Source organism: Pteropus medius, unplaced genomic scaffold, assembly GCF_902729225.1.
Source record: "Pteropus medius unplaced genomic scaffold, Ma_sr-lr_union100, whole genome shotgun sequence".
Classification (NCBI taxonomy): Eukaryota; Metazoa; Chordata; class Mammalia; order Chiroptera; family Pteropodidae; genus Pteropus; species Pteropus medius.
This window is the reverse complement of record NW_024349225.1, coordinates 15,588,522-15,599,181: the sequence shown is the minus strand read 5'-3', so window position 1 is coordinate 15,599,181 and position 10,660 is coordinate 15,588,522. Positions and strand designations below refer to the sequence as shown.

The window sequence follows — 10,660 nt, the reverse complement described above, 5'->3', positions numbered from 1 at the left end:
TGGTGGGGGGGGTGGGGCACGCTGGAGCTAAGAAGGTGAATTTAGCTTTTTTCTTTTTCTCAGGAGCCTACAAGATGAAGATGTGGGGGACACACTCTCAGAGGGGGAAGGAGCAGCAAGAGGCTCCCGAGGGGAGAACAAGCCTGCGGGGCAGAGCGGGGAGCAGGGAGAGCGCTAAAGACGGGGTCGGGGCAGACAGGTGACGGTCGGCGGTGTAGACGTGACTCTGACCGCAATCAAAAGCCACAGCAGGAACCAGCAACGACATGAATTCTGACTAATCTGAAAAGGCCGCTCCTGCCGACCTGATTTCTGACAGATTTTGCAGCGCCGTAACCACGAAGGCCTGGTCTGCTTTTGTGCCCTTTGCTGGCTTTCGCCCCTCGGACCCTGAATCAAAAACAAGAGGGCTCTGAGTATAAGAAAAACCAAGGAGCCATTTTATTCCAGAGGAAAGCCATCCTCAGCACCAGCCCGGTCAGAGAGGCTGAGTGGACTCTGCATTGTAAGAAGCGGGCGGGACTCGGGGGTGCTCTCGCCCCTCTGCAAGAGGCGGACGGTCAGCCAACTTCAGCCAACCAGAGCCTGGCCTTAAGCAGCAAGAGGACCTACCTACAGAGCACGAACCGAAACGAAAGGCAGTAGGCGGAAGGAAGGGGCCCGGTGGTACCTTCCGTATGCGGAAGACCTGCCCAGGCGAGACCTGCCTCTGAATGGGAGGTGACAACGAGCCAGGTCGGATCAGGTCTCTGTGCTGTTGCAACGGAAGGAGCCAGCAGGGGGCGGTGTGCTTTTTCTCGCTCGCTTTAATACCATTCCAAGACGTCTATTCAATACCTGTAGCATAGGCATCTGCCAACCAAGGACATCTTAAAATACATGAGAATGGTGTGAGGCGGACCCACTTACACGAGGCCCCGTCCAGATAAAGGGTTCGTTAGCAGTTATCCCCTTGAAGAAAATCCTAGAAAAACTAGTACCCAAGTGTTAACAGTAGTTACCTCTGGGAGACAAGATTGGACGGGGAGGCAGAGAAGAGCACCTTCTACTGCTCAACCCTCAAAAGGAAACCGTAACAGCAGAGGAGAAGGCACTTCTACAGTTTCAGTTAGGAAGATGTCTGGGTGACGAATCCTGTCCCCAGCGACGGAAGCGGGGTGCAGGGGGGTGGGGGATGGGGAAGGCCGGGCCCGCCGAGAGGGCCGGTCCTCTCTGTTCCTCGGCCTGGCCACGTCGACGGGCTTCACGGCGCGATTTCAAAACACAGACTCCACATCGCCCATCTCCACGTACACAGTCTTTAGCTGTGAGTAATACTCGATGGTCACGCGGCCGTTCTCTCTGCCAAACCCTGCAAGGAAAACAAGGGGTGACGCTGAGCCATTGCTGCGACAGTCTGAAAGGTCACAGTGACCTTCAGAGGCAGGCACTGCCTGTCAGGCTGGGGGAGGAACGCCCAACAGAAACCTTTGAGATAAAGCCCGCAACGGCATCTTAGCTGTGGAGCGGGGTGTGGGAGGTCACCCTGGCCAGCGGTGGGAGGGGACAGAAATATCCAGGTCTCATTTCTTACCAACGTGAACCTTCGCTTCTAGGACCTCCTGCTTGGGGCTGGGGTCTGACAGTTCGGCCTTTCCTTATCAAACGCCAAAGCAAAATCCACAACCATCAACCCGATGCCTTTGAACCTCGGCGCGAACTTAAAACTGAACCCTACGTAGTGGGCTTCTGAGCCTACTCTCACATTAAGTTTGTCAACCCCACCCCGGCCACTCATGCGGACGTGTCAGGCCCCTCAGCTTCCTCGGAGGCCAAGACGCTGCCTGACTGTCAGCGGATGAGGCTCCACGCTAAGGGACAGCACCCTTCGCTTGGCCTTTCTTGTCGCCCTACCCCAGACTTGGGGAGGCTCTGTCTCCCAAGGGTGAGGCCCGGTCCCCAAAGTGCACGTCTCCAGGGGCACCATGCAAAGGTGACGTGCACAAAGGCCTTTGCCCGGACCTCGCCTGTCTTCTGTTCCGAACCTTCCGAGCACAGAGCTGGCTGGGCGTGCGAGGCCAGGAGCTGCCCTGTGGATCGGGCCGTCCCTGTCTCACAGCCCGTGCTGGCGTGCCCGTGGGCCTCGGCCCGAGGTTGGATCTCGGGATGGGAAAGCTGGCCTGGGAGGCCCCACCGAGGCCACGCTATAAACCCCAAGCAAACGCCCCTACCCTGATGATTAGCAATGACTAAATAGCACCCGGTCCCCACCTGCGCCTGGGCCTGTGTGCTCAGCTCCTCTGGGAACTGACCAGGGAACGCCGGGATGAGCCTGAATACCAACCAGAACGGTCAAATGCACAGCCCACGTCAGTGGCAGTCATCAGGCCTTGCGTGTTTGCCGGCACTCGTGATAGTCATAAATGTTTGCCAACAGACTAGGGCTCAGACTCTTAGAATGGCGCCTCTGAAAAGTCCAAACCAACTTTCACAAGAGTATGGGAAATCAGTGAACGCTCACAGGCAACAAACTCCAAAGAGAGAATCTCAAAGTCACGGCTGTGTCTCGGATGCCTCCACCCTCCTCCCGTCCACTGGACTGACAGGCTTGCTGTGCTCAGGTGACACGTCTGACTGAGCACTGAGGAAAGCGGATGGCAGTGGCCCAGGGAAAGCACTCCCACGGCCACCCGGTGTAACAGATTGTCACGTGTTACGTTGAGGGATGCTTACTAATCCAGAATAAAGAAGACAAAACTACCACGTGGTCTCTGAGATGTTCAGAGACACTTTAGAGACACTTCAGAGACACTTTACCCGAGCCAGAGCTAAAGACTCTGCAGCGGGTGCAGACGCGCACTGCTGGGGGCGCAGCTTTATTCTCCCAGCCGTCAAACTGAAAAACGGGACCCTAAGGTAAACCTTAGCCAGTCCCCACACACTTCAGAACCCCCGGAGAGCTGTGAAAGCAGATGGAAGAGGCTGGGCGTCCACCCCCAGAGACGGAGGCGGGGGTTCTGGGGCGGGGCAGGGGCGTGCACGCTTCTGCAGGGGGTTCTGAGAATCGCAACACACAGGCTGAGGATCTTGGTCTGTGGGGACCGGGGACCGGGGTCTGCACTCGTGCTCCTGGCTCCTCACCTGACTTCTTATACCCTCCAAAGGGCAGCTCCACGGGGGAGGCGCTGTAGTTGTTGATGAAGCACATTCCAGCCTGGAGCTCGGCGACCACTCTGTGAGCACGCTGGATGTCCCTTCGAAGAAAAAACACGTGCCAGTTACTGTTTCTTTAACGGGAACCGTTCGACGCCAGTTCTAACCAGCATAGAGCCACACAAAGACACATCCAGGTGCTCAAAGGAGCACTACTAACAGCTGCCCACAGGTAGGAAGAGGCCAGGTGTCCATCGGCGGTATTTACAAACACTGGAATGTTATTCGGTAACAGGAGGGAATAAAGTACTGACACAGGCTACACCGTGAATGAACCTTGAAAACAGACCAAGCGAGAGAAGCCAGCCACGAAAGGCCACACGCTGCACGACTCCGTTCACAGAAAGCACTGGGAACGAGCAAATCCACGCAGACACTCAGCGGCCGGTGGCTGGGGAGAGGGGAGAAAGGAGAGCGACCGATGCTCCTGAACTGACGAAAATGTTCTGAAACAGACGGAGCCGACGGCCCAGCTCTGCGCACCTGCTAGAAGCCGCCGAACCGTACACGCAGTGGGTGGGCTGCGCGGTGCGCGAGTCAACCCGACGGAGCCGGTGAACGACGGTCGGGGCTCACCGCAGCCGCCCTGGGACTGGCCTCTGTCTGCGCCACGGCGGCAGAGCGGGGACAGAGACTTAGCACACTCGGTCCTCAAAGCGAAAGAGCAGCTCCTCAGAGAGGGGCTCCTGGGGGCCACCCCGCCCGGCACGACGCGACGCGCATCATCACACGTTCGTCCAACCCGCAGAAGGCCCAACACCGAGGGGGACCTGACGCAAACTCGGGGCGCCGGGTGAGGCCGACGTGCCAGTGGGGCTCCTCTGTTATGACGGTGTGCCCTCCGGTGGGGGGGCTGGTGATGGGGAGGCTGTGGCATGCAGAGGGATACAGCGGCATTCTCTGTATGTACTTCTTCGATTTTGCTGTGAACCTAAAACTACTCTAAAAAATAAAGTCCATTAAAAAAAAAAAGCAGCAGCTCCTCAATCTTTCCTCCAGGGCTCAGAGAGGCCACCCCACCGGGTCCCCCAGTCTTCCTTCTCGAGTTCCTGACCACGGCCTACGAAAAAGCTAACCGTTTCTCACCAAAGAAACGGCGAAATCCCAGGGGGAAGCGGCCTTAGAGAACTGCCCGCAACCACCAGAGACTAAGCGAGCAATCCGCGACCACTTTCAAAGCAAGTCTGTCCCAAAGGCACTTTGTACTTTTATTACAGTGGTTAAAGTTCGTGTAGAAAGTTCCTAATCACATTACTCACAATAGAGAAAGCCGGAAACACCTCACATGTGGCAACAGAAGGGTGCCCACGTGGGTTACGACACACTCCAATTAGGAATGTGAAGCCACTCAATTCACGCTTTTGAAGGACACTGCCCAGTACTTGCGGCTTACACGTGTCTAAATTCCCGGCCGCGTATGTTGTCAACAGGCACCTAACCTCATGCTTTACGCCGATCAGCACCTTAAACATCTGTACTCAATAAATCAACGAAAAAGGACAGGCTTCTCAGCAACTCAGCTTACAGCTCGATTTAAACTCAACAGCTGGGTTCTACGGCCGTTCGGGGCCAACACCTTCCGACTGTACCCGAAGCAAACAGAAAACATAGGGAGGGAGGGAGGCCAGTTTCACGTGTGAGCAGAGGCAGCGGCCGGCTTCCTTCGGAGCGGGCTGCGAGTCCCCCCCGACATACCTGGTGAAGACACCAGCGGCCAGTCCAAACGTGGTATCGTTGGCTCTTTCCAGAACCTCAGCCTCGGTGTCGAATGATAAAATGGACATAACTGGTCCAAAGATCTCTTCTTTCACACAGGTCATGTCGTCCCTGCAATGAGCTGCAAGCAGCACAGCCAACCACACATCAGGGAGGGAACCATTATCCCTGACGCTCAAAGAATGTTCGCAGCAATGTGCCACGTTCATATCACGCTTTAGAGGAATTTCCACGCGACTCTGCCTGCGTGAAAACACGCGGAACGGGCAGTGTGACGGTGCGAATCAGAGCCACAGCCTTGGCGCGACCCTAAACCCCCGCGACCTCGTCGTGAGGAAGTGGCTAACGGGCAGACAGGCTTGTTATGGGGACCTTCATTGCAGGGCTCACAACAGGGAAAACTGCAAGCGATGTGCGAAACCGCCTCCCAGAACGGACCTCTGTTAAGTGTGTCAGTGTTGCTGACAAAAGTTTAGTAAGTAAATGCTCGTAACAAAACACTGTCCGGAAAAGATGCAGACTGTGTAAGACACTGTCCCAATTTCTGTTAAAATGTCACACGTGTGATTACTGTTCTTTATACCTTTCTGCATTTTCTTAATGACTCTGATAAAATTCAAAATGTCATCAAAAAAAGAAAACCCAACACAAAAGCCAACGCAGCGACAGCCGAGCGGGCGTCCACTTGTGTGGAGACGTAGTGAAGTCCCTTTAAGTGGCTCGCCCCGAAATAATTCACGTGACATTTTAAAATATGCATATTTAAAGAAGATGTTAAGTTATTAAGTTACATGATTTTTAAAAATACTAACACTGTCTGAAAAATCGGCTTTATGACACTGGTAACTGACAGTTCAAAGAAACATACACCCTTAGCCACCTTTCTTGAGAAATGAGATTCATTTGTCGGATTTTCACTGGACGTGAACTTTCATGTCTTTGAACCACTGCTTCCAGAATGGCAGGTGGACACCCTGTGAGTGCCCAGTGAAGTAACAGGTGTGGTCGCAGGAAGCTTCGAAGACAACGGAGAAGGTCTTGAGCCTGGGCAGTGGGGACACACGGCTGGCCAGCCCCCGCTTTCCGCCATGAACAAAATACTTTCAATCTCACAATTAAACCATCGAAAAGCAAACACGAGGAGAACATACTTAACACGCAAGGCGTCATGTAGAACCCGTCCTTTAACTTGGGGTCCTCGGGCACGTAGGGCTCTCCACCACATAACACTGTAGCGCCCTGCAAAGAAGAGGGGGGTCATTCGTTATGTTGAACAAACGACCCCCACGTGTGTCCCGAACACGCAGTCACCCCACTGCGCATGTGCAGCGGACCGCTGCCGGATGCCGGGCCAGGGGTGGCACAGGAAAGGGGAACAGAGCCGTGGAGAGGGGTGGCCGCCTCGGCCCGGCCCGATGCATGCATCTCCACGGGTTCTCACCTGCTCCTTTGCCAGTTTGACAAACCCAAGGACACGCTCCAGGTGTGGCCGGTTGATGAGGGGGCCCATCCTGGTGTCCTCTAGAAGGGGGTCCCCGAGTTTTATCCTTTTGGTCTGTTTCACCACTTCTGCGGTAAATCTGTCGAGAATTTCCTTCTGCACGAATACCCTCGTGCCGTTGCAGCAAACCTGAGGGACAAACACGCATGTATCAGTGTGGCAAGAAGGAAAAGGAGAACGGAAATCCAACTGCCTCACACTCATCCCCGTGCGGAAGAGGACCACGCGCGAAGCTGTGGACACACCGCCCTACGGTATAAACCGTCTGCCCTCGGACACGAAAGCTCTGTCTTCCTGTGTTTGTTTCGTGTGCTTATTCACAGATCCGTGTGACCTGCGGGGCCTGTTTCCTCACATCGGCTGCTCAACTGGGCTGCATGTTTCGAGCACGAGGTAACAGTGGGAAGAGGCTGGGTAAGAACAGCGAAGAACTCAGGGCTGGAGCTTAAAAACCCAGAGCATTTCAGTCAACGTCTGTCTCTAAAAATCACAAATAATGACTCAGACTCCCCCGCAGACACGAACATAAACGCTATCCAAATGCCATCAGAACAGAATAGGAAAAGAAAGTCCCAAGAGAGGTCCAAGTGCTCACAGAAATTTAGTAACTATTACTCAAAATCTGGATGCAACGAGAGGAAAAAAATGATAAATCTGAGTACACAGAATTAAAAATCTTTTTGCATAGCTAAAACACCCCAAACAAAGCCAAGCCAACTAACAAAAAGAAAACATGTGCAATGTACATTGCAGATGAAGGTTGTCATCACTAATATTTAAGTAACTAATATTTAACAAAAATTGAGGAAAAATGCTAAAACCAGTGGGTCAAGGTCTGATGGGGACAAGACACTCTGTCTCTTGCGTGGTGTACTCAGTAAACAGAAGCAAGAATGGTCACTTTCCAGTGAAGAGCCACGTGGAACAAGAGATCAAAGCTATACACGCACTCCCGCCACGAGGAGGACCAGGCATCTTTGTGCGCCAAAAACGCATAACCTAAATCTGAGTGGAAGGAAAGAAACATCAGGCAGACCCAAAACGAGGCGACACAAAAATTCTGAAGCCGAGCTCTTGAGAGACTCGCCGAGAGGTGAACGGCGTGACAGCTGAACCGATGTGTCCCGGCTCGATCTGGGATGTGAGAAAAGTTTTTGCCAGAAGGACATTGGTCAAGTGGCGAAGTCTGAGTAAAGGCCGTGGACTGAACTAACATCCAGGGACGGACGTCACAAGGGTTCTGGGCTCACGCAGGAGGACACGCTTGTCCCCGGGGAGCAGAGGGGTCAGGAGTCTCACACTGTGACCTTCAACAGATCAGAGAAAGACAGGGGGACACGTGTGCGCGCTCTGACAACCAGGACGGCGGGGCGGGCGTGGCGAGCCGAGGGCGTCTGAGGGGCCTGGCCCGGAGGTGCACGCACGCTCTCACGTTCCGTGGCGCTTTTCCATCCCCCCAAAATTCTTTCCAAATGAACGGGCTTCTAAAGTTCGCTGTTGGGCGAGGGGGGCCCGCCCCCAGCCTCCGGGAATGGGGACCGCACCTCTCCCTGCGTCAAGAAGTTGGCCATCAGCGCCCCCTTGGCGGCGCTGTCCAGGTCGCAGTCTGAGAAGATGATCAGCGGGGACTTGCCGCCCAGCTCCAAGGTGACGGGTTTGATCCCCTTCGCCGACATCTCCATGATCTTGTAAAACAAGAATGGAGCGCTCAGAAGGTGAGTGCAAGCGACGCTGCGCACCAGGTGGCCCCGGGCCTCCGGAGGCGCCGTGGCCGGGGCCCTGGCACACTCCGCCCTCCGCCCGCCTCGCCAGCCTTCTCCAGACACTGACGAGAACCCGCAGAGCCGCCGAAGACACTGGGAAGCGGGATCCGGTTTAAAGACACATCCGTTCACGTGGCCGCCCCGGGCGGGGCCCCTCGAATCACCGCTACTGCGCGTTTGGGGCTGACAAAGCCCAGAGCACGGATCCAGATCAAAACAGTGAATCCGAAGCAAACTGAGCAAAGGCCCTTCCTTCCGCGGCCGCCACAGCCGAGATCAGTCGCCAAAACCCACAAGAGCCGGCCTAGGTCTGCCCCGCAGACACAGGAGGTAGTGACTCCGCCCTGTCCCCATGCGCCTAACACCAGCTGCCGTTCCACTGACCCGCACACGCCCCGCTCCCCTCCGTGCCAGGCGAGGTCGGAGCCCCCGGCGCCTGCTGCCCACAGCCAGGTGCCACGCGCTTTCACCCAGACGGGTGCTGTCTCACCTTCGTGCCCGTGGGCACGCTGCCAGTGAAGGAGACCTTGGCCACGTCGCGGTGCTGGCATAGGAGCTGGCCCGTGGCGGCGCCCCCCTGCACCACGTTGAAGAGGCCGGGAGGCACCCCGGCCTGGGCGTAGACCTCGGCCAGCAGCAGCACGGATGCAGGCGTGAAGGGAGACGGCTTAAAGACCATGGCGTTACCTGCAATGGGCCCAGCACAGACGCTAACGGCTGCTGCGCCACTGGGGACAGGGCCGGGGGACAGGTCGAGAGCAAGTGCGACCGTTTCCTGTCCCCCAGCAAACCCTAGGCCAGAAACGTGAATAAACAAGTACACCTTGTTCCTCCCACCATGGTTTCTCTTGTTAAACAGACCCCAAACCACACGTGTGCCCGTTCCCGGCCAGCGGCCCGTCCGCTGCCCGTGAACCACGTCCCCGACACCCATGATGGCAGAAGGAAGCGGGCAGGCTCGTCCCATTTTGTCAAAGTTGGCACTGGAGGCCAGAAGATAATGAATTTGGCGAGAGCCCCGGCACTGGGGGCTTCACGCCATTTCTGCCCTATCGCACGGGAACGTGCAGAAGAACGTGGAGTGACAAGTGAAAGCTGCCTTCCGACGCGCTGTCCCTTTTTCAGCTTAGAGTGTTTCTGAGATGCACGGAGGCCTCCTCCCCAGGCCCCTCCACGGGAGCCTGGCTCACACTGCTCAGCGCACGAGGAGGATGCCTCACCCCGCTTCTAAGCGTGGTCAGTCCTAAGCGCGGTCAGTCCTAAGCGCTGCGACACAGACTCCGCCCGGACAGGGGGCGCACTCACGAGGGGCCCGATCGGACTCGCTGACCGTAAAACCTAGGACCGAAACCTACTTTCTTCCTGTCCAAAAACAGAAGGAAATGAGATAAACACAACGCGCAACACACAGACACAGTCTGCAGAGTCACACACACACAGGGGGGGACGCACGTCCTGTGGCTTCACACGCCCAGCGCAGGCCGCTTCCGACGCAGAGAACACCTAAGTGCGTGTGTGTGTGATGTGCGTACGTGTGTGATGTGTGTGTACATGTCAGTATGGGTGTGTGTGACTATATGTGTGTGACGTGTGTATATGTGTGAGATGTGTGTACGTGTGCATAGGGGTGTATGTGTGTGTGTGTATGCATTTGGGAATGTCTGTGTCTGAGATGGGAGTATGGGGTGCCTGTAATTGCGATGCGTACACATACTTCCGCTCTTGGGAGGTGTCTGTGTGAATACATAGGTATCGTGTGGTAGGTGTTAGGCAGCTGCGCCGCGTTTGGGGGTGTCTGTGTGTTGTGAGAGGGGCAAGCATGGGGTGTGTCTGTGTGTTTATCTTGCGTTTGGGGGTCTATGTGTGTCGTTTGGGGTGTCTCTGTGTGTGTATGTATGTATTTGGTGGTCTGTATTATTATGTGTATGTATCGTTTGGGGATCTCTGTGTGTGTGTGTGTGTATATGCATTTGGGGTGTCTTTGTGTGTGTATGTGTCGTTTAGGGGTCTGTATGTATTAATGCATTTGAAGTGTCTCTGTATTATTGTGTGGAATTTTTATGTAGCGTTTGGGGGGACGGGGCAGGGGAGGGCAGGGGGGTACATGACAGCACACGGGCAGGACAGGCGGCTCTCACCACAGGCCAGAGCTGGCGCCGACTTCCAGCAGGCGATCTGGAAGGGGTAGTTCCAGGCGCCTATCCCCACACACACGCCGAGCGGCTCCCTCCTGGTGTAGCCGAAGGACCCGCCTGGGAGCTGGACGTGTTCACCTGCGGGGAAACCGGCAGAGGAAGGGGGGCTGCTCCCCAGGCCCCACACCTGCGCCCCGGCACGCGGCCCCCTCGGCCTCCACCGCGGCCCGCCGCGTCGTTGTCACAGGCGGCTCACACCTTCTCCCACGCCACGAACCCTGTGGGTCCCGCAAACCAAGTTCTCTCCACTTAACGTGATTCTCTAAACTCTACTGGGCGTCCAGCGGGTAATG

At 55.8% G+C, this 10,660-nt stretch overlaps 1 protein-coding gene across 2 annotated transcripts in view; it reads right to left on the bottom strand.

Moving 5' to 3' along the window:
- Positions 1–417: 417 nt before the first annotated feature.
- The window catches only part of ALDH9A1 (aldehyde dehydrogenase 9 family member A1), a 16,522-nt gene continuing 6,279 nt past the window's right edge, over positions 418–10,660 (bottom strand). Inside the window, exons 4-11 of one of the 2 annotated variants that reach the window (XM_039881568.1) lie at positions 10,311–10,445; positions 8,663–8,859; positions 7,954–8,094; positions 6,350–6,538; positions 6,060–6,147; positions 4,888–5,029; positions 3,121–3,233; positions 418–1,351 (exon numbers count right to left, since the gene is read on the bottom strand). In XM_039881568.1, the coding sequence (XP_039737502.1) occupies positions 1,257–1,351; positions 3,121–3,233; positions 4,888–5,029; positions 6,060–6,147; positions 6,350–6,538; positions 7,954–8,094; positions 8,663–8,859; positions 10,311–10,445 (1,100 nt within the window). In that variant the 3' untranslated portion in view covers positions 418–1,256. The remainder of the gene's footprint in view (positions 1,352–3,120; positions 3,234–4,887; positions 5,030–6,059; positions 6,148–6,349; positions 6,539–7,953; positions 8,095–8,662; positions 8,860–10,310; positions 10,446–10,660) is intronic. The other variant, XM_039881567.1, reaches the window with a different exon arrangement.